This window comes from Mastacembelus armatus, chromosome 8 (genome assembly GCF_900324485.2).
Source record: "Mastacembelus armatus chromosome 8, fMasArm1.2, whole genome shotgun sequence".
Taxonomy (NCBI): domain Eukaryota; kingdom Metazoa; phylum Chordata; class Actinopteri; order Synbranchiformes; family Mastacembelidae; genus Mastacembelus; species Mastacembelus armatus.
The window spans coordinates 13,988,195-14,010,598 of record NC_046640.1 but is presented as its reverse complement, the minus strand read 5'-3'; the positions used below and the strand labels follow the sequence as shown (position 1 = coordinate 14,010,598).

Genomic DNA, 22,404 nt, shown 5'->3' with positions numbered 1-22,404 from the left:
ATTTGGCCATTAGATTTTAATCCCAGGGTGAAGTTATTTAGTGACCTTTGCACTTGATCTTTATACCAAATGTATGTTTTGCTGAAGCAAGGCAGTGTTCAGTTATAAGAATGATGGATCCAGCTATACTCTAAAACTGCCCCTAGGTGCCCGTGTACCTCCCCCAACCCCAATTTAATTGATCACAGCAGAAAAATCTGCAGATACTTATCAGACTCGGTTATTAATTTTAATGCCGTTGAAATAAAAGAGCTTAAAAAAGTGTGGCAATTACGTCCAGATGTTACTAACAATTTGGCAGCACATGCAATTACATGAGCTGCTGAAATGCAAAAAGCAAAACACATGGGATAAAAACTACAATTCTTTTTTACTCAGTTTTATGAGAGTTTCCAGAGGGAAGGATAAGGCTTAATAAACTAATGATATAACAGAAAAACTAATGCAATATAGTCATTACTAGTCTAGGGAATTTCTACAATGTGTAATAAACAATAAGAAACCACATCATACTAAAATAATGCAACAATTGTATCTTTGTCTGTGCAAATCAGGGAAGCTGGTTGAGACAATGCAGACACTATCAGACTCTAATGAGAAAGTCTCAACCAGTGGTGACACAACAGGCTCTGTTCCACAGGCAACCAGGGAGGATCCACTATCAGGCCTGGGACTTATCCAGTCCCTGGCACCTCAACAGATGCAGAAAAAGTAGGCCTGCGTGGGACCCAAGGGGAAGCAAGGCCTCAGTGACATTTCACAGTTTGTGCCAAAACAGTAAAATGGCAAACATTTCCCTGGAGTTTAGGCAAACCTTTGTTTCAGTTTCTTCCATCTGTGTTGCTCCAGGTTATAAGTAAACAGAACTCTAGACTACACTGTGACCTGAATGTTAAGCACAGAAAACTACAGTGCAAGCTTCATACCGGTGTGTTTAGTATTTCTTGGAAGTTGCACTAACAATGCAGGAGAAAAAAGACCAGTGTTTATTGTATGAATGATATGGTCCAAAGACCTTCGTCAGGCAAGGACAGCAGGATCCAAACTCCTAATCCCGTAAGTGCAAGTGACTGAGAGGGTTTTTGATCTGGTGCATCTAAATCATTGTACAGTTTAGAAATGTAGTAACAATAACAATGCAGAGGACAAACAGATGTTTTTATTCATTTATTACATGTTTATTACTGTTTTTGGCAGGTGATCTGACAAACTGATACAGAATTGCTTCAGAAGAACAGCACCCACACTCCATTCCTAATTTTCTACAGAATATCTCCCACCTATGTTACTTCTTGCTGTTTTCTTGGCCAGAGGTGATCAGGAAACCTGGGGAGCGCTCTGCTGATGAAAGAGTCATTGGGGTTAACTCATTCCAACAAAGTATTGAAACAAAAAATTTTACTTCAGTTAAATGGTTACCTTGCCGACGATCTGTGGCCTAGGGACTCCCAACCAATCACAAATCTGATTCCTGTTGGCCCGTACAGTTTCCATGTCACTCTCCCTGTAACAGACACACAACATGACAATAATCACAACATACTGAATAAATTGAACTTTTACAGAATATTTAATAACTGCACACGATGTGGCCACTAACCAATTAGCATCACTTAGCAGGGTCATGACATCATCCAATACCACTGGATCTATAACATCATCGTAGGTCAGCAGCATCTCGTACATCTGGCTGGCTGTGGTCTTTCTTATCTAAAAAACAATATATATATATATATACACATCTTGAGTTTTGCAGTTGTAGCTGTATATTGTACACCATGCAGGCTAAAGGAAAAGCTGAAGGATCTTCAAAGTCAGTAGGATTCATTGTTTGGGAGCGATTAATGCCTGTACACCATTTCACCACAATCCATCTAATGCTTAAGATATTTCAGTCTGGGTGGTGGGCTGACCTGAACTGCACCACAAGTTGCGAACTTACCATGGGGAAGGGATGGCAGAGTAGCATCAGCAGCTGGGACAAAACTTTTTTCCTCACCTCACCCTGGAATTGGATCAGTCCACAGAAGCTGGGAAACAACAGCACAGTCAACATGGGTGGCTCTTCTTTGGCCTCAGTGCAGTTTATTATGTGTTAATATTTGTTGAAAAGATAAAGACTTACACAGCTACACAGGCACGCAGCTTCGAAATATCTTTGGACTTCTTGGACTCTTTGCAAAGAGCCAGGAGATCCACACAGAACTGATGACTTAGAAAACAAAGAGAGAACATCTTGAGCTCTCACAGATATCATCCACATTTTTTTCAAATAAAGCTGTCGCAACACTCACTTCTCTTGTGTGGTAAAGATTTCAAAGCAGCTGTTGGCAAGCATCTGATTGAGCATATTAAGAAACGGAATAACCACCCTAAAAAAGACAAGAAAATGCTGCTGAAGATATGTTATCCTATAAGAACTTGATTTGTGGTGACATACTGTATTAAGTGTTTTTAAATTAACTGTACCACAGAATACAGTGTGCCTGAGGTTATACATCTTGCAAGGTCAAGAAAAAGGCATGTGTGTATGTATGTTTGCACCTGTCATTGCGGAGGTTGTCTCTGAAGATACTCAGCAATGTATCTCCAAACTGCAACAGAGCAGCACAATTGTTCTGGATCCCTTTCAGATAGTCAAACAATGACTGGGAGGAAAAATGTACCTGAATGGAAGAAGCAGAATACAGCAGTAACTCAAGAGCAGATGAGAACGGTAGACCAGTACAGACAGAAAAAACTGCGGTGATGTTGTTTATCTGGTGTCATCACTGTCAATGTGAAATTTAGTTAGATTATTTGTACAGTGAGGCTGAATGTATAGACACTACCATGCTATAAAATTTTGTTCTTTGTCAGCAAATAGTATTGGTTTGAATATAAATATGACAAAAAAATGGAAAATTGTGTCTGTAATAAAATTATTTAAGCGCATAAGTGTGAACCTCAGGGGCCTTGAAAAGAAAAACAGTAAAATCAATGATTATCTCAGTCTCATGGCTTTTGCAGAACCATACTGAACGATCCCTTTACATTGCGGCTAGTCGTCAAACGAAGGCTTGGAAAGTTAGTGGATGCTTCATGCTCCGTCTCTCTCTGGCCTGTATGAATATGCGCCTGTGGTGTGAGAATGGTAATCTTGGCTCATGTATCGATGCAGTCTTGGATCAGTTTCCTTCATGCAACCCTGTACAAACATATCAGTACTTCCTGTCTCTGAGGATATATCTAAGGCAAAGACAGGGCTGGAAGAGTACGAGGTAAAAGCAAGATGTAAGCCAGATCATCTCCAAGGGAATTCGTTTACAGCCCCCATTGGCAAATGAGTTCAACTTTACTGACCTTGCTGCCGATATAAACTTATTTTTCTTTATTATATCCACACACTAAAAGTTAAAAATAACCTAACCATGACAAATCTTTGTGGGCAGGTTAGGTCATACTCGAAGAGGGAGAACTTGATCGACCTCAGTTTGGGGCCCCAGCTTAGCCTCCCAAGTGATGGTGAACTTAGGGTCAGGAGTGGAAAGTAGCAGACATGTTTCTAAACTGTTACTGAGAACTGCAATGCACAGATTCATCTGATGGGAAAGTCATTTTTGCCAGCAGCACATAGAACCGTTAGCTCAGGGTACTCTGGAACTGAAGTTTGAATCCATGCTTGAACCTCAGGTCGTTGCCACAATGTTGAGAGCAGGGATGGGGTGGAGATAGTCATGATATCTGTGATGTTAAAGGTTCATTAAAAATCAGGCATTCTAGAGAATGTAATGTTATTATGCTACAGAGGAGTAGACAACATTAGACACATGACTCCCCCTGCTGGTCTAAATTGGTCACACCTTATATTTATGATACATTTCTACAATAAAAGAGACCAGTGCTATATGTACAAATGGAGACCTGCTGATGGTGGTGGAGAGTGCTGCCATACTCATCAAAGCATTCAGTAATACCTCATGTCCTGTATGGAAGTGTCTGCTTTATGTGTTTTTGCTAAATGTATGAGCTTTCTGTACATCATATTGCTCTCATAAGGTCCTTCCATTACTGACTTACTGTGGACTCAGTGATCCCTCCCACAGACACAGTAAGCCCCAGCAGAGTGTGGTATTGATAGTGAGGCAGCCTCAGCAGCTGGGTGATATGCTGGAAAGCTTCAGATGGAGCATTCCAATTCAGGCTAGTTGTGGTCTCACTGAAAGAGAAAGCAAACAGTTGAAGTATACTCTAAATTATTATGCACAACATTATTCAGCTTTTGTATTTTATGCTTATTTGCTAAAGAGACAATACAGTCATGCATAAAAATCAAGTGTAATGCTCCTAAATGAGCTCTGGGCAGGGGTAACTTACACAGGAAAAATGCTCAAGAGCTCCTCCCGGTGGGGGATATGGGGTACTGCAGGCTCTGTGCTGTGCAGGAGATGCAGAAAGATGTTGCCAGCATGAGCCCTGTATCGGTCAATCTTCTCTGCCGCCTGCTGAGCCAGGCAACACATCATACACTTCACCCTGTATATCAGGGAAAAAGATAATATGCCATATCACCATAGTTCTAATAATCATAAAGCCTTCTCGGTTTTCACTCTAAACTTAACTAAGGAAAGACTGAATAACGAAGTTGGTTATTCCAGCTTCTATGGCCTTTTCAGCTGGAGTTCTGGTGACAGTAATGAAAGGTGGCATATAATTAACATGTTTTAAATAGGCATTACTGGGTACAAATTCTATTATGGGGTGACTTTCTGCACATCTAATATAATTACCAAAACTACATGATCCAAGTTGCTATACATTAAGACAGTTGCTATACATTAAGACAGTTGCTATACATTACAACATTAAACTGACACCAAAGATTAATCAAGATAATGAACAAAGCAGTGTGAAAGCAAATGACTTTACAAGTGTTATGGCCAGGTGCTGAGTCGGGAGTGTCAATAAAACATTAAAAGGTTTTTTTTTCAGATTCCTACTCACAGGTCTGGTGAGAGAATCTCTGGAGCACTGCTCGCCACCAGCACAGTCACATCCATCAGACTAGTTGCTGCCGCCTCTCTCACCCTGGGCAACGTGAAGTAATTGAAAATAATCTTTTAAAACACATATACAAATACAAACATAAGGGGGCACAAGGAAGCACACCATTATTTTTAGGAGTGTTGTGTCAGTGTCACCATATTTAGCTGTTTTACAGTCAAATCATGGCTGCAGGACAGGTTTATGTTTGTGTGAAATGGAAATTTGAGCATTCATTCAAAAGTCACACCCTGAAGCAGGTGCACAGATGACCGGTAGTTACTGGCCTGTTGGCAAACATTTCAGGGGAGATAAAAAGGAGAAAACAAGTAAAACAAAATCAAGAGAAAGAATGAAGGTAAGAGAGAAAAACACTAGTAGACAGCCCATCCCTTGTTCTGAGGACAAGTGACAAGCTTGGTGACATTCCTGGAGCGTCTGTAAGTATGGCCTGAGGCTACTAGTGAAACAGGCATCCATGTCATGTCTTTGGGTCCCCTAGGTGGAGGGACAGAAAAATACTAGAGGAACCACCCTAATCCCTAAGGCAAATTAAAATAAAATGCACAGAAGAAGATGTTAACTCACCAGGCCCCTACATCCCCTCTGCTGTCTTTTGTGTAGTCGTTCATGCTTTGGAGCAAAGTGCCGTACACGTCAGCTACATTCTCTGAGCACAAGGCAGAGTCTGGGGAGCCATTGGCACAAACACCTGCCTTCGTACACACTCTGATGGAGAATGAAAAACAAAAAAAATCACAAGAGCCAACAAGCACAATATTACATGAAACAGGGAAATAATTTTTAGGAATGATAGAATAAAGTCTTTGAGAAACCAATGGACAGACATGACAGGTCCTGCAGGTATAGCCAGTCAACTGTTTATTTTAGCATTACAGTCTACACAGCCACTCTGTTAAGCTAGAAGACAAAGGAGGCAGAGGCAGAGAATGAACAGTGAACTTCACAACATACTGAAACCCTGAACCATTACAAACAAACAAAATACAATTACAGGACAAAATGGACATAGAAGGTGTCATGATGAGAAATCAATAAAAATGTGTGCGAACACTCACTGAGCAATGGCTTTGACTGCATCTCTTCTCGCCTCTGTAAAACTCCCTTCTTTCTGGCTTACAGTGCACATCTGCTGGAGCCCTTCAAAGATCTAAAACAAACACACAGACCTCCACCTTATACCTGAACAGTGACAACGTGATGTGTCAAGTAGATTAGAAATATACAGAGTTCAAACACACCTGCTTTAGCTTGCTATGGATCATAAATCTTGGCAGGCACCCAAGGGCAAGGGCAGATCCACTACGAATGAGCATCTGTGGACTCTGCAATCCTTCAATGTACTGAGATACCAGGACATCTACACGTGTTCACAGACATGTCACACAGATTATTTCCACATGTATAGATACAATATAAACTAGTGGAACTAGGAAACATACTCAACCTGCCCTGTATTTGTGAGTCAGCCTGTCCTGCCTGGGCCTGGTAGTATTCCTCACACAAAGCAGACAAGGCTGATACCACTGCAGCCTGCAGACATGGGAGGATGATGATCAGTCATGATTAACCAACACATAGTGTTTCTAAGTGAAGGGCAGTTTTTTTTTTTTTTATATAAAGAGGTCTTGCTGATTATCTGATTATATTATAGATCTGTGCACCTGTTAATATGATTGTTTAATCACTGCCAACGAACTGTTTAAATTGGCAAATAAAAAGGAAAATTCACATTTTTTGATTCAGTTTTACAAAGAAATGTTACTCTTACTATAATGCCATCCTTGGCTCCACTAGAAATGAGATGCAGAGTTTTTATGGTGTCATCAATAAGCCACTGCCAGCCAGCTGAAACACAGTATCACAGGAGTACATACCTTTGGCCCTGATCCTGAATGAAATCTAATACAGCAACTTTCTAAAATAATTAACTTACCAATGACAGGTTCATTCTTAAAAGGCATTTTGGACAGGGACAACTTTTCTATGAGACCACACACTGTCAAAAAAGGGACACTGTCATTAACATTGTCAAAAAGATATAATCACTCATTCTTTACTGTAAAACCAGCAATGCTATTAATGCATTTCAGAATGTTCTTATTTACTTACTTGCTGGCCTCATTAGTTCTCCTCCAAACCCCCTACACAACAAACAAAATCTTACTATGAAGGCAAAACAATGTGTACATTTCTCTTTTTTTTTACCAAACTAACTCGAAGTTAAACTGAATCATTCTGCTTACCTGTACTGTTTCCTGTCATGTAGCTGAAAGTGTGTTAACAAATGAAACTCAGCAACAGAGGACACTGTGATCACAGTTTATTCAGCTTGAAGTAACAGTTGCTGCTAGCTCCTAAAGGTTCACTTACCATCTGGTGGATGTTCTTTAATGCATCCACACATTCTGAGGAAATCATGTCCACCACAGTTCTGCAGGACAAATACAGGGAAATAAAACATGGGACATATTAATGTTCAAAAAAATAAGAGGATTCTTATTGCACAAATAAGAGACATCTCTGTCTTGGTCAATGCTCTTTACAGTTTAAACGATCACAGTAATAATCCCAAAGACAAAACTGCAAAGGAATTCTGTGGTAAGGAAAAATGATGATGACCATGTTTTATCATCATATTTTCAGTGCTGTTGTCAGGGATGTAGACCTATATGATCACTTTACATTACTAGCAAGTCTAAATTGAATAATTCTGTGCATTTACCTAATTAGTTTCTCTACTGGCCTTTGCTTCCTCTGTTGCATTCGGCGCAATTCACAGTCTATTACTGCAACTGTATTTCTGGATACTATCAACTTTGTCTATTTGTACATTGTTTTAACTTTATGTATTTTATTGATTTTTATCCAATTTTATCTTAAATGATAAATCCTTTCATTAGGTTTTTAAATTGTTCTAATGCAATACTTTTCCTATGTAAAGCACTTGGCATTGTGTTTGAAATGTGCCCTACAATTTAATCTGCCATGGTTTGACTTACCTGTTCGTTTGAAGGCCCAGTTTGTACAGAGCATGTGTGATCTCTGCACATGCCAGGATGGCTCCATGGCGACCGTGGAGGTCAATTCCCACTGCCATAGGGAGCAGCTGTGACAAAACTGAGACCAACAAGGAAGAAAGCGCTTGGTATATCTGCTCATGAACAATAATTATATGTTCTAGTTAATCTCCAAAAGACATTTCTCTTTCACTGAAAGCTCTCCTGTACATTGCCTGGGGAAGAGGTAAGGTGACATTGTTTACCAGTTGTTGCCATATAATCGGGCGCTTGAGGCGTCAGGTTATGCAGTGCCTTAGTGGCAAGCTCCCGGATCACACTGCAAAAGAAATATGAATAGCCATAAAAACAGAGCTACACCATTTATTTCTTCTGAATCTATGAGAGTAGGTCAATGCAGTACTTACCTGTGCCAGTGGTTAATCTTCATGGATATTAAATGGTCTATCATGGCTTTGGTGTACTCTGGGAAACTGGCTATGTAAACACTGAGAACAACAAAAAAAAAACATATTTAGCTATAAAGAGAATATATACATTTTTTCTCAATTTATCTTGTCAATTTTGGCTCCTTTATCCTATTTTCTATTTATGTGCATTTCTATAGTCAGTCATACCCTGAGGTTAGCATCTTTCACCATTTTCACTGCTCGAATGTTTGCTCTGGTGACACAATTCTGCCAAAGGTAAATTCCTAAAAGGACTGAAGCTTTTCTCTTAGTGTGAATCCACACATTTCATTCCCTACAAGTCAGATGTCCATGGAGAATAATGCTGTTATATGAGGACAAGCAATACAGCAGAAATAATGTAATGTAATGTAAGTTGTTAACTGAAGTATTAGTTAACATTAACTTAATTAATTGCAACATGTCATTCTATTTTTCCGAAAAAAAAAATCATACATTTGAGGTACTTTAATAAACCAATCTCATGTAATGACCTCTGTACTTTTCTCATTGATTGCTGGGACAAAAGGAAAGGAAGGAATTATTTTGGCCACAAATTTCAAGTAGAAAGTTGGATTCGTTTCTATTACTGTGATAACCATAGGTGACATGAAACCTAAACTAGAATACATGAGGAAGCATGGGACAACACCTGCTGCCACCCTCACTTTATTTTGTTTCAGTCTTCTCTAATAAGTGCACTCTCTGAAGTGAAGCTTCAGTTATATGACTAAGATGATGTAATTGCACAGGACATGCCCTTGCAAACTGCCAATGTGAATACATAGATTCTTTATAGACGCTTACCTAATGTTCAAATAGCAGTTGCTGAGGTTCCCAACAGCGTAGTAGTCTGCTGCAGTCAAGATGTCAATACCATGAGGAAATGTCCCCTATTGAGACAGCAGCAAGCAACAAACACCTGAGACATTTTCGGTGCAATGTGTAAGAATTGTTCAAATTATGAGTATATCATAGTTGTGTTGTGAGATTTGAAATCAGTGATCTGTTTCCAAATTTATGTAATGACATAAGATTCTTAAGAGAAATTTATGGCTCAAGAATTTTGGCAAATCAAGTGTTTGGTTTTGCCCTGTACCTGTACTGGGAGGCTATTTCTTCTTTCCAAAACCTCTCATTAACAAGGCAAGTTTGAGCAAGACCTGGGTGTTTGGCAGCAAATAAACTTCACATCACAATAATACTATTACTCATAATGCACAAGCAGTGAACAGCACTGTCACAAACCTGTCTGCCGACATTTTCCTGGAAAGCAGCCTGAAACAAAATGAGACGTAAAAATGAATTTTTGGCCTGTAACTGCATATCACAAGTCAAATGACATTACGATGTTGACCAGAGAACTTACTGAGGCAGCTCTGCGGCAGTTCACATTTCGATCAAACACAGCTGTGATCAACAAAGCACTGCAAAGAGAAACAAAGTGCGAAGTGTACATCAGAAAATATACATTTTCAGATAAAAGATTTGCACCTACAACTGATGACTGACTGCACTGAAGGCAGCTCTTTAACTGTGCTTCTTTGCTTTGACACCTTGACACCTTGTTTTTTGACAGTTATTACTATTTCAATATTAATTTTACCCTCTATGTTTTTTATGCATAGACACAATTCTGTAATTAATACTTAACAGTCCAAAGCTGAATAACAATAATATATAAAAAAGATTTCATAAATCTTTTTTCCACTTGGAAAAATAGCCACACATTTATGCAAATTTTCCCACATTTCCTTTACTGAGATTATAACCCTATATATCTTTGTCCTGTTACAATGCACCAATAGTGCATCAGCATCTGAATAACTTAAAATGATGCCAACGTCTAGAATGCATCATCACTACAAAACTGATTTTTTTTGCTGCCGTTCACAGCAGATAAACGTAGTAAGACTATGATTAACCATGACTCCCCCTTGTACTGGAAGTTGTGCATGATTATGCTTTGACCTCAACATCTTTCCACATCACATCATGAAGACAAGTTTTAGCAGTGTAAATGTGAATGTTGTTGAGGAAGAGACAACTGACTCATACATCATGACAGCCTGAGACAACCTACTGTTTACCTTTTTTCCTCTATTTTTTATGTTCTCTGTCTCCAGCCTGGACCTCTAGTAATTCCCTCAGTTTGGCTTAACAATCTGCCCTGCGGGCTTCTGATTTCAGTCTGGATAATGCCCTAACGGATCTTCTGACATATGTCTGTGATTGCTACAGTTAACAATTACACAGTGTATCTGTGTAAATGTAACTGTGCATGCAGCCCACATACATTGTTTGCGTACGTGTGTGCCCCGAAGTCACTTAGTCCCACATTTACAAAAGTGAGTTTTCTGCAAATGTCATCAAGCTGTGATGAAAAGAGCAGGACCCAGCTTGTCTCAGCTTTGCTGCCAAACGGCGACCGAAACCTACAGCAACAGGCGAAACCTGGCAATCCTGTAGGCTAGAGAAAGGGAGGGTGTTGTCGCGACTGATGATGATAATGGGAGTCGCAGGGGTTCAATCTGACACCGCAGAGCTGGTCTGCACAGTCAGAGGCCACAGGTCCATACATGTATGGCAAAAAAAAAAAAAGATCCAGGAGGAGACAAGCCATTACTATTAACAAAGACAGAACATACTGTACGTCACTAGATATAATAGCACTTTTCTCTGCACTTGCTGCTGATCAGATCTCCATGTTTTAAGACGTTAGTTACTGGTTTTAAAGCTAGCTCCAGCTTCAGATCCTGGCTATTTTGCGTTCTAGCCTTTGTACCACAACAAAGCAAATGCTGTATAGTAAGACTGTTCACTGACAACCTTAAGATTTGAATCAGATAATTCATAAGTCCTTATCTGGCATGTTGCCTATACTTTGATTTATTTAACATGTCTGTCCCATGTCTAAATATGCACCGCAGACAGAATATTTCGTGAAAGACTCAACAGCAATCAAAGATTAATCTTGAATCAAATGTAACTCCTTTTTGCAAATGTGTCATCATGCCTGAATAAAGATGTAAGGTACGTTAATGTAATGTCCTCTATAACTAATGCAAGCTGCTGTTGTCAGGTGCACTATACCGACAATTCCCAAATTGTCCTGAAAGTCGCCACCAATGTGGAAACTGAATTCACAATTCACTTTCCCTTAACAGTTGGAGTGTATCACTGCTGTATCAGACAGGGCACACAGAAGCAAAAATGAAAGAGCCACTGGCACTGGGCCACAAACCGATCAAGATCTTTCACTACTACTACCAAGAGAAAAAGAAAACTTCATAGGTAATTTGATGTCAGAAAATATATGATGATCACCTTTTGATACCAGTTAAACTGACACAAAGTATGTTTATATATTTTACGTTTTATACAGATACAAAAACATCACACTCATATGTGAGCTGATTACATGGGGACTGGCAAGATTTATGTGGCACTGAAAACTGGTTTAAGGCAGTAAATAACTGCATTGAGGCAAACCATGCAACTGCTATGCAAATTACAATAATAACATAATTCACAATGAGTTGCAAAGTAAACATATTACTGCATTACACTGAAAGCTCTTTATGTTATTAAACCTACCCTTATCGATATAAACTCTTTGGACAAAACAAAAGAAATGCTTGTTAGCAGAAGGCGATGCAATTCCACAGCACCACAAGCTTCCACAGATGATCAGAAAGGTGAATCAACTCCTCTTTATATATGAAATTAATCATTTGGTACAGTTACCAACACATGACTGACTAAAAAGTCACTAAAAGCATTTTGGTTTTACAGCAATTGATTTAGTTGGTTTTATGGGAATGGGGAGTTATGATGGTTACCTGGCAATTTGATTGACAAAAGGCTCGAGTTCCTTGGGTTCATAAGCCCTGGCAAAAGACCAGCACACATAGCAGGCAGCGTCACGCACATTGGAACCAACGCTGCATGCCCCCCTCTTTTCCTCGTAGGTCAGGGACTTGATAATGAGTGGCACGACTGCAAGCAGACAAACACTATTTTAGCCTTTGATTTCACAACAGTACATAATATTAATTTTGCAATTAATTAATTATGGATCATTTATTATACAGTAAAATAATTATTTTCCATATATTTAGCCATACTGTGGTTAAGACTTCCAGATTTGAAGACAATAAAAATAAAAAACTCCTTTAAAATCATATATGGAACTGATATAACTCGTGTAAGTGCATTTTTACACCTTTTCACCGAATGACAGAGGTGAAAATCAGTTTCCAGTTTAAAACAGATAGAAGCCAAACTGAATGTAGACCATTCTCTGACCATCTTTCTCTTTTCAAGGTGAGAACATCGGTGAAATCAGTATTCTCACATAGCCAAGTAATAATTGATACTTGCATGAAATACACAAAGAAAGAACAAAATTATTACTGTGACATGTCTTGAATATTTTCTTTGAACACTGCTCACATAAAAAGAGAGGTAAAAGTAAACAATAGTAGCACCACTTGTACTTCGTGAATATGTAAATACAATGCTGGTGTTGCCAGGGTGCTGCTGAACTTTTCTTGAAACTTGATCCACTGATGTTGAATGAACATGTTATTATCAGGAGCTGCAGAGTGAGCTCTGTGCGGTCATTTCCACAAAAGAGAGAGATGGAGCGGGAAGGAGGAAGATGGAGCAAAAGCCCCCACCCCACCTCATCATGTAAATCATCGCTTGAGGCTTGACTAATATCAGGTACATCGGTGTTGCCTGAGGGCCCTGCTGTTTAGGCTGAAGCCCCACCCACTGGTGAGACAACACCTTAGAGAGAGGAACTTACCACAGTACTAACTAATCCACTCTGAACTCTAAGCACACACTGAAGCAAACGTCCTGTGATACACTAACACTGGCTGGGGAGACTGGAGCAACTCTCTGCGCGCCACACAGAAGAAGCCACTGTTGTTGAAACCACAGCAGGTATTTTTTTTTTTTTTTGCCTTTTTTTTGCCTTCATTAACAAGGAAGCGGAATTAAGTTACATTTGGTTATTACAGTGCTATGTCAAAGCCTTTCTGTGCTTTTGGAAATGACTACCATGAATAGCATTGTAAAAGTGCTTTCACTAGTTTGTAGGATGCATTTAGGGCATGCATTTTGGTACCTGCTACCTGTTACTGATGGACTCTAATTAGACCTCTGCCTCTACTGCCATTACTGATGCTGAGGTAGTACTGAATGCACCTTGCCTCTGCAGAACAGCTAAAAATGGTAAAGCTACCTAGAGAAATAACATAGCCTTTTCTTATAAGGTTGTTATAAATATAGATTGGTCTGTACAGTAACATTTATTAACTTATTAAAAAACACACACATACACCCTTATGCTTATGGGATTTTTCTAGGTTATAGTCACAGCGAACACAATGTTGAAAAGGAATTTTCAAATCAATTTTAGTTCTTAAGAAGGGAGTGGCTTTGCGTGCTACTGCAGTTGGACAGAAACTCGAGTGACAACTTCTTGCGACAGCGCATGACAAGCAGGTTCCTCCACGCGGCGCCCTGCAACACTTAACTCACAGCTTTAGGTGATGTTTCAAGGCAAACCTGCCACCTACTACACCTACTGCAGCTGGCCTGGGACATTACATGAAAAAAAGATATTAAAGAATTACTTCCTACAGTCAAGTATCTCCAGAAATGGGAAGCTCATCAGCATTTGATGACGATTAGGGAGCCGAGAGCCTTCTGCAGGTGTAGTCATGGGAAGCAGGTGGCTGGTGGTTCCCACGCCGACAACACAGTTTAGTAACGTTGAGAGCGAAAGCAAGTCTCTGCATGCCCTCCAGGTCTGTGTTAGCAAGTGCCTCATCTGCCCTACATCTGCCTACCTAGTGCCTTAGCGGCTCTCCGACTTTACAGCGCAGGTGACGGAAGTGATATCAAAACGGCACATGTGAACAGACAGGCCAAGTAGAGACAATGGTTGGTAGCTGCCAATCAACCAAAACCAAACTAAGACATATGCAAACATGCGGGTGAATTTTTACATACAGGAGACAGGTCTTCATATTTAACTATTTCTCTGCTTGGTGTCCTAGCCAGTGTGAACTAACAGTGGCAGAAATACATTAGCCTGAGGGTGCAGTGTTTTGTGCAGTTAGAGATTTTTCTGGCCGAGCAGCTAAAGAAAAACCAACAAGAACTACTCTCCACCTGAACCAGTCAGACAACTCTAATGAGAATCTGGTGCAAAGCCAGTCATGATTCACATGCTGCTTTTACATGCTTTAGCGTTACATTCCCCAACAGTGTCATCATATATGAAAAGAGAAATTTCAAGTAACAATTATTAACTGCTGAACCATAATGTGCTTTGTTTTTCTTTTCGAAAACACAGATTGGAAATGGAAACCCCTCAGGAACGCAAGCCAAAAAGGCCCCACTACATTCCCCGACCGCCAGGCAAGCCCTTCAAGTACCAGTGTTTCCAGTGTCCATTCACCTGTAATGAAAAGTCCCATCTCTTCAACCACATGAAATACAACTTGTGTAAAAACTCCATCTCCCTGATGTCACAGAAAAATGGGCAAACATCCCGACAGGTCAAGGCTGTGGCAACGGGAGTCCCCGTCAAATCTAAGGACTGCCTAAGCCCCCTGCCATTAGCTCAGAACAACAGACCTGAGAAACAGGGAGCTGAGGAGAACAAAGCTGAGAGCAAGGATGACACAGAAGTAGATGTCGGGTGTGACAGTCCAGCCATTAAGGACGGCCAAAGTGTGACAAAACCAAATACAGTTACAGAAGAAGAAAAGAGTGAAAGTAATGAGGCCAAATCTCTGCCGCGCCCATCTGCCTTCTCTCCTGTCACACCCAACCGTGACGGAGCAGAAGCCTTCAAGTCATCTGTGCAGCATTCAGAGGATTCACAAACTCCTGCTCCCACTTTCAACCATCCAGGCTTCCCATGGGGGACAGTTTCATCATCGATTTCCTTAAAACCTTTCCCACCTCCCATCGTTCCTGAATACTCTCCATATCTCCTGCCTGACCGACCTCTGTATCCACCGTACTACCTCTCAGGAAATCACCCTGCAAATGATCCCAACTCTCGTTTCCGGCCAGAGTTTCTGGATCCCCAGAGGCCTGTGATGCCACAACCAATTTCCCCACCTCACACTTCACTCTTTCATCCATACAGTTACAGATACTGCCACCCAATTCACCCAGGACCTCCTCTGCATTATACACTGTACAGGCCTCAGGATCTCTCTATATCAATTACAGGGCCCAGATATATTCCTCTGGAATTGTATGGCCAGACCCTGGGCCCCAAGGATTATGACTTATGCATGCACTCACGTTCCAGTCACAACAGCCTCAAAACATCTACAGAAGGGCAAAGCAACCATGGGCAAACTGGAGACAAAGCAACCAGACTAAGCCCAAAAGAGGGATGTTCAGCCTCAGGGTCCCCTGACAGACCCACCCACGCACACAGCATCCAGAGAGACACAGAGGCCTTGCATTACACCAATATGGATGAGTCACAGACCACCACCCACCCAGGACACACAGCTCCAGCCATGACACTGATCCATTCTGACCAAAGAGAAAAGGAGTCTGCAGAAAGCTTGCTGCAGTTAAGAAATCTGCATGTGGACCGAGGGTAAATAAAAGAACAAATATTTCTTCCTTAGCTGAATTGAGGTATATACTATTTAACATGAATGGTCAGTCTTTTAACCTCTTCTTTTTTTCTGTCTGTTCCAGATCAGCCGAGAGCAGCAGACATTCCTCTGTGAAAGCTGCTGAGCCATGTCATGAAACTACATCAGACCTGGATGATGAGGACAGCAGAGAAGATCTGACTCCCCTCAACCTCTCAACAAGAAACCCAAATAAAGAAAAATGTCCATCTGACTGCAGGCTGACATGCTCAGACACAGAGAAACTGGATGAGGTGCCTTTGAATCTCAGCATTCGAGCCACCCACAACAGCCCTGTACACAGCTCTGCCAATACTTCAGAAGATCTGCAGCAGAAGCCAGGCATCTACATGTGTGAAGAATCATGTGACCAGAGGCAGACTGCAGCACTGGCACTCTGTCAGCTAGCCATCGCAAGCTCTGCTGCCTCTTCACGTGACTTCAGCACTGCTGATAGGCCTCCAAAGGATTCCCCTGACTCTAGAAGCCTTGGATCTCAAGAGAAGACCAAGCACACCAAGGCAACTGGCACAAAAAGAGCAAACAGTCGCCAGGCTGAAAACAACTGCCATAAACCAAACAAGAGAGCAAAAGCACCTGGACGGGCTCTGAGGAGGAGGCCTCGTTGCTGCTAACTGCTAAACTCTAACTGTCATAATATTTAATTAAGGACAGAATATCTCTGACCCTTATTGCTTCAACAGTCAACATGAAAAGATCAACTTACTAAACATTAACATTAATAAATGTTAATTAAGCACTGATTATTCTAGCAGGAGCAAATGTGATATGTACAGAACTGTCATAAGATCAAGTGTAAAAAAAAAAATGTAAAAATGTACTTGTCACTGTGCGCTTGTGTACTCACATTTGATTGGAGTGTAAAAGCAAGTTTTACAGGGGTTTTCAATATTTAAATCTGGACACTTTTGTAATATAAAAATCTGAACATTAAAGATCTAGTAAAGTATTGTAAATGTAAACGCGTTTAATAAAGAAATAACAAAACTACCATGCTTGCAATAGTTCCTATATTCTATAACAAATATGTCACTGCAAATTTGTGGACACACACCATCTGTCAATCTGGAGGGAAGCAGCAGGCCTCTTCTACCAAGTTCTGCCAGTGCCAGGCAGCCTCCATGCCAAGCATTGTCTGTTTCCTGAAAGCTTGAATGAGAACACACATGCAGCATAGGTCAAAACCTGGGAACACGTTAGGGGAATACATGGTAGACAAGTGGAAAACTTGAAAAACTGTTCCCGATTAACAGGTATTTTAAAAACAAAATGGCAGAAAATGGCTGATGAACAGAGGAAATATGCCTCAGGTGTGAACATACCTGAAGCAGTCCATCACTGATCCAACTACCTCATCTGCTAGATCCTTGGGAAGCCTCCCAGTCACCCTCCCAATGCTGAGGAATATTTGGGATAAAGAAAAGTAAAGACAAGTAGCAACACAAATGACAGTTTAAAACAGTTCAGATTTCCTATGTGACATAAGGACAAACTGTTACCCCTTAGCTGCAGACCAGCGCACAATTGTTTCCTTATCTTTCAGTCCCACCAGCAGATGCTCTGTAAAGGAACATGCTAATTTGATATCCCGAGCACAAGTGCGGCAATAATAAACTCTTTACATTAAGTGGAGCCAGAAACCGACCAATAACTGTCTCCACTTCCTCAGGTATGTCATAGTCCTCCTCTTGTTCTTGACTCTCCAGTCCAGAAGTCACAGCACTGGTAGCTGTAGTAGACTGGGACATGGCAAGGTTTGCTGCCAAGGAGCGGCTTCCTCTCTGGTATCTGAAAACCATGCACAGGAACTTTTTTTAAGACACTTAACTCTGGGCTCCTATCTGATCAAGCCAGGTCAAACCAAAAAATGTGTTTAAGATGCCCATGTTTTCAGGTGTTATCAGGTTTTAAGCATTCACACAATGAATATATGTTTTGTATTTATGCTATAGAAAAAAATTTAAGTCAGCTGAGTGACTTTAGGGGTAGACCTAGTTTAACATTACGTATGATTGGATGGTAATACATCTGACATCTGACCTCCAAGTGGCCAAACGTGGTTTCAGGAAGTTAAGGCCAAGTCTCTGAATTAGTTTGACCCCGAGTTTCCTCAGCATAGCCTCACTGCTCTCAGATAGATGTTTCTGTTCCAAGCACTGAAGAACTGTAGGAGCTGGGAAAATTACATGTTGCAATACTAGAATGTCAATCCAGAAACATATAAATGAACATATACATACATGATTATATATATTTTTTTGGAGTCCTAGGTGAAGAAAGACATATTCTTCCAACTAGCAAGTTTGCACTGACTTTTGGCTAGAAATAAAGTAAATACTAGAAATGTGACAATAACATGCTCCAGGAACTCCTGCTAAAGAAAGACTGAAGAATACCATATTAACTCTGCCACCGTGCTGCCATCATTCAAAATAAATTATATTATAGGGATCTGAGCGTTCACCGTGGCAAAAGCAAAAATCAGTTCCATCATAATATTATAACAACTTCACTGAGGCTGAGCTGCTGCTATTCTGAAGATTTAGATTAATGGCCAATTAATTTGATCTTCTTTCATTACTTTAGTGAAAACAGAAAACCTACCATACTGCAGGAGGTCATCTCGTTTTCCATGTTTGAAAACCTTTGCCTATAGGACAGAAATAAAACAACGACCAATTCAATTTAAGATACAGCAGAGGGCACATGACAGCAGTGATATCTGGGACGTTATCAAGTTTTTTTTTCATTTTTGTTTTAACCTTGAATATTTTTTCCAGTATTTTACCTTCGATCTACACACAAAAAACACCTGTAGGCTTGTTGACTGAACACACAGAGCCAGTTTTGAATGCCCTAAGCAACACATAGGCTTGAGCCAGGTTCACTTAACAGACATTAAGTACACAGTGATGCTTTCTAAACATGTTATGCAAGTTTATGTGCCAATGATATCAATGTAATGTACTTGCTTGAGGGCTGCAATACATTACCTTCGCTGACAAGAAGTGATTTGACCACCTTACCCCCCACCCTCAAACTTAACATAAAGATTTGCATTGACAACAGGTGACAGACATCAGTCAGTTTCATTGGAAGGACATACCCTTAACCCTGTTTTCATTTGTTAAAGAACCGTTTAGCTTAAAGCAGTGGATTAAACTGACATCAGTCACTTGAAGTATTAGAGCCTACACATGCAGCAGGTGCACTACACACCTGCCAAACCACATTAGGTATTGTGTTATGCATACCAGGCATGTCAGCTCTTGTAAACTACCCTCTCCAGGTTTTAATACACCAGTGCTCACAAATTATACTGGCTTCAAATACGCACACAGACAGGTGTGCACTCAACACCACATGTGTTAGTTATCATTGGGTATGGGTGTTTACCAGAGACTGCAGAGCCCCATCCAGGACCACGATGTCTCTCAGTAACTGATCATTGGTCTGGGATATGGTGGTGAGACTCCAGTCTAAAAAGTCAGCAAGGTGCTTTTGTTTCACATCAGGGCGAGTCATGAACCTGTACAGTCATGCAGAATGAGACAGGAAAGCAATACAAGGTTTCATATGAATAAACAAACCCAAACACCTGTAAAGACATTTCAAGAACAACTTTTCCCTCTACTGGATAGACTATAGATTACAATTAAAAGCTTTACCAGGACTGTATTTTGCATTACATTGTTTAAAAAAAACAAAATAACACTGAACTGAACAGTGTTCTATGTCCACAGGTAGCAGACAGTGAATCAGAAATTATATCAAAATAAGCCCCATAATGATAAATGATTATCTATATGCTGTATATATGCACTGAATTCATTGACAGACTAATAACAATTACTCCAGAAATTATAATTAATCTGTGCCAGCTATAAATCCAGATGTTTAACAACAGTATTTTCCTTAATACAAAGCTTTCAGTTGTAAAACCTATCTAAACAAGACTGGATGTAAATATTAATTTGAAATACATTTTAAGATTTTTTTAAGATCTACAGACATGTCCTCTAGTGTACAATGAGTGCTAGCACACTTCCATCTCGCTTGTTAATTTCCTCTTATCCAAGAGTAATGCATACCCCATGAACTCTATAGCATTTAGGAAATCAGTTGAATTGGTTGGCTCTCAGTTTTCAGTGGCACTCACTTAATGGCAAAAATAGCGATTTGATTTCCTATTGGAGTAAACTGGGTACATTTTTCAGCTTCACATATTTTATTCATGTGTTATTCTCTAGGCCGCTTCAGGAGAACATCATTTAAGAATATTATTTCCTGCAAGTCCAGTTGCAAATACTGAAATGCTGAAGTTTGTATTTAAAGGAATTATGTTTCCACTGTTTCAAACAATGAAACATATTTTTGGAGATAAACATAAAATGATAATACTATGTAATTATCTGTGTTCTGCTTGTGCACTTACTTAGATACTAGTACAGATGCAGCATTTCTGGAACTGCCTCTGACGACTAGATAAGACTGCAAAAAACAAACATTTGTATGTTCATTAATAGTAATGACACACCAAGCTATCAAGGAAAACAAGGCCTACAGAGCATGTTCTCCATGACAACTGTCACATGTTCAACTTGCCTTTGCAATAGCTAGAATTTGGTCCATGATGGGTTCTCTGGCCTTCCCACCGCCTGACTCCAGATGGCCATCCAGACGGGACAGGTCAAAGGGTATGAGGCAGGTCATGGACAGCCAAAGCAACAGCATGTAGCGGGTTTCCCATGTCTGGAATGAGTACATGGTAAACAATGCAACTGGTAAAGCTCACAACACACATATATATGCTAAATGTGTACAAGAAAATGCACATTGGTGTGATTCTTTGAAGGCCCAAGTTATTATTTTACCCTTGAAAAGTAATGTCTGTCTCACCTCAGAGTCTTTTGGATCCTGTCTGGTCAGCAGGTCCAGAACTGGCTGGACATCTGCCACTTCATGGGGAAAAAGCTGCATGAAGATTTTATAGCCCCTGACCTAGCCACAAAAGAAAGGAATAAATGCAAACACCCTGTGGCCTGTATCATCAAGCAAGATTACTGAATTAGCTGCAGAACTTTGTAATGTGTGCAGAAGAAATAGTGTACAAAAGAAAGTCAACTTTCAAATTACGCATACAGCCCAGTACCATAAATTTGCCTCACGGGGCTTTACAAAATAGCTATACAGCAGGACTCCCTCTTTCCTATATGCAGTGCAGTCTCATAGGTTTTCACTAACATGGAAAGAGTCCAGTTTTTACTGACCTTACAGATGATGTAGAGAAACTTGAAGCCCAAATGAACAAGTGAAGGGGGAGAGCTCTCGCTCCTTACAAAATTCAGAATCATGTTCAACATCCATTCTAGACATAACAGTGAAAATGAGAGTTTTAATTATATATACAGTCTCCAAAGTTGTATGCAAAACCAATACCCATTGATTTCACACTTGTCATACTGCACCTAGATGTGGATCGAGCAGATGAGGCTGCTCTTGGTATCTGTTCATTATCACTGTGGAAAGAGATGGGCATGATGAGTGTGTTAAACTGCGACAGTGCTAAATCCAGACCATGGATTCATTTAAGGATTCATACACGGATGTCTGGCTCACCCAAAAACCGCTGTGTGGCGGGCTCGCTTGTCACCATGTCCCGGTGGACCTCCGGGAGGCTGGAGATCAGGGCTCTGGTCTCGTCGCTCTCAGCGAAGCCGCCCAAGACACAAGTTTTCACAATGACGTCCGAATCGCCTACTTCACCACCGGAACATCCATTCTCTGTCTCAGATAAAGCCATTCTGTCAGGTTTTCAGCCACAAAGAGTGCAGTTGTCGCAGAGGCTAACGCTAGCGTTTGTTACACGTTAACTTATTGGCCAGTTAGCTAAGATTAGCATTTAAGCCTAGCAAAAGCAACGAGTACGGATCCGCCTAAGATGTTTACAGAATGTAATTACAGAATCTATAGCGTATTAACGTGGAAAGTGGCGACTCATATTAGCTTCACTTAACCAAACGTAACGTCAGAAACAATTTCTCAAATCATCTGTTATGATGCTCCAAATGCATAGAACAGCATAGAACAGACGTCCCGCCCCTGTACGGCAAGCGAGAAGGTTCATGCTTCTCGAAAGTCACTTGAGCTCCGTTCAGTAGACGATGATGGAGAGCTTACAGTCTG

At 40.5% G+C, this 22,404-nt stretch overlaps 2 protein-coding genes across 4 annotated transcripts; one reads left to right on the top strand and one right to left on the bottom strand.

Annotated features, from left to right (window-relative positions):
• Nucleotides 1-1,154: 1,154 nt before the first annotated feature.
• On the bottom strand, nucleotides 1,155-22,314 carry tbcd (tubulin folding cofactor D). Of its 3 annotated transcripts, none has more exons than XM_026324940.1 (39): nucleotides 21,838-22,314; nucleotides 21,687-21,737; nucleotides 21,489-21,586; nucleotides 21,118-21,219; nucleotides 20,824-20,970; nucleotides 20,654-20,709; nucleotides 19,615-19,747; nucleotides 18,823-18,868; nucleotides 18,259-18,391; nucleotides 17,864-18,006; nucleotides 17,718-17,778; nucleotides 17,541-17,615; nucleotides 17,273-17,367; nucleotides 12,355-12,511; nucleotides 9,882-9,939; nucleotides 9,761-9,790; nucleotides 9,320-9,405; nucleotides 8,471-8,551; nucleotides 8,309-8,382; nucleotides 8,046-8,163; nucleotides 7,417-7,477; nucleotides 7,290-7,312; nucleotides 7,156-7,187; nucleotides 6,980-7,042; nucleotides 6,815-6,891; nucleotides 6,495-6,576; nucleotides 6,285-6,403; nucleotides 6,102-6,193; nucleotides 5,611-5,751; nucleotides 4,984-5,067; nucleotides 4,357-4,515; nucleotides 4,060-4,198; nucleotides 2,545-2,666; nucleotides 2,295-2,372; nucleotides 2,126-2,212; nucleotides 1,943-2,030; nucleotides 1,601-1,710; nucleotides 1,420-1,504; nucleotides 1,155-1,341 (listed from the first exon to the last, which is right to left on the bottom strand). In XM_026324940.1, the coding sequence occupies exons 1-39, from the start codon at nucleotides 22,019-22,021 to the stop codon at nucleotides 1,318-1,320; spliced, it is 3,594 nt and encodes a 1,197-aa protein (XP_026180725.1). In that variant the 5' UTR covers nucleotides 22,022-22,314; the 3' UTR covers nucleotides 1,155-1,317. The 3 variants fall into 3 exon arrangements, with proteins under 3 accessions (XP_026180725.1, XP_026180727.1, XP_026180728.1); XM_026324942.1 differs by having other exon boundaries at nucleotides 1,155-1,338; nucleotides 21,838-22,021; XM_026324943.1 differs by lacking the exons at nucleotides 21,118-21,219; nucleotides 21,489-21,586; nucleotides 21,687-21,737; nucleotides 21,838-22,314 and having other exon boundaries at nucleotides 20,631-20,709; nucleotides 20,824-20,876.
• znf750 (zinc finger protein 750) lies at nucleotides 13,054-17,208 on the top strand. Its single transcript, XM_026324944.2, has 3 exons — nucleotides 13,054-13,465; nucleotides 14,886-16,157; nucleotides 16,262-17,208. The coding sequence occupies exons 2-3, from the start codon at nucleotides 14,893-14,895 to the stop codon at nucleotides 16,830-16,832; spliced, it is 1,836 nt and encodes a 611-aa protein (XP_026180729.1). The 5' UTR covers nucleotides 13,054-13,465; nucleotides 14,886-14,892; the 3' UTR covers nucleotides 16,833-17,208.
• Nucleotides 22,315-22,404: the final 90 nt, after the last annotated feature.

Excerpts from the sequence above, each read along its gene's own strand:
- znf750 (XM_026324944.2), top strand. The coding sequence starts at position 14,893 with ATGGAAACCCCTCAGGAACGCAAGCCAAAAAGGCCCCACTACATTCCC. Across the intron at positions 16,158-16,261 it reads AATCTGCATGTGGACCGAGG|ATCAGCCGAGAGCAGCAGAC; the intron begins GTAAATAAAAGA and ends TGTCTGTTCCAG.
- tbcd (XM_026324940.1), bottom strand. The coding sequence starts at position 22,021 with ATGGCTTTATCTGAGACAGAGAATGGATGTTCCGGTGGTGAAGTAGGC. Across the intron at positions 9,406-9,760 it reads AGGAAAATGTCGGCAGACAG|GGGACATTTCCTCATGGTAT; the intron begins GTTTGTGACAGT and ends CTGTCTCAATAG. Across the intron at positions 7,478-8,045 it reads CTGGGCCTTCAAACGAACAG|AACTGTGGTGGACATGATTT; the intron begins GTAAGTCAAACC and ends TTTGTCCTGCAG.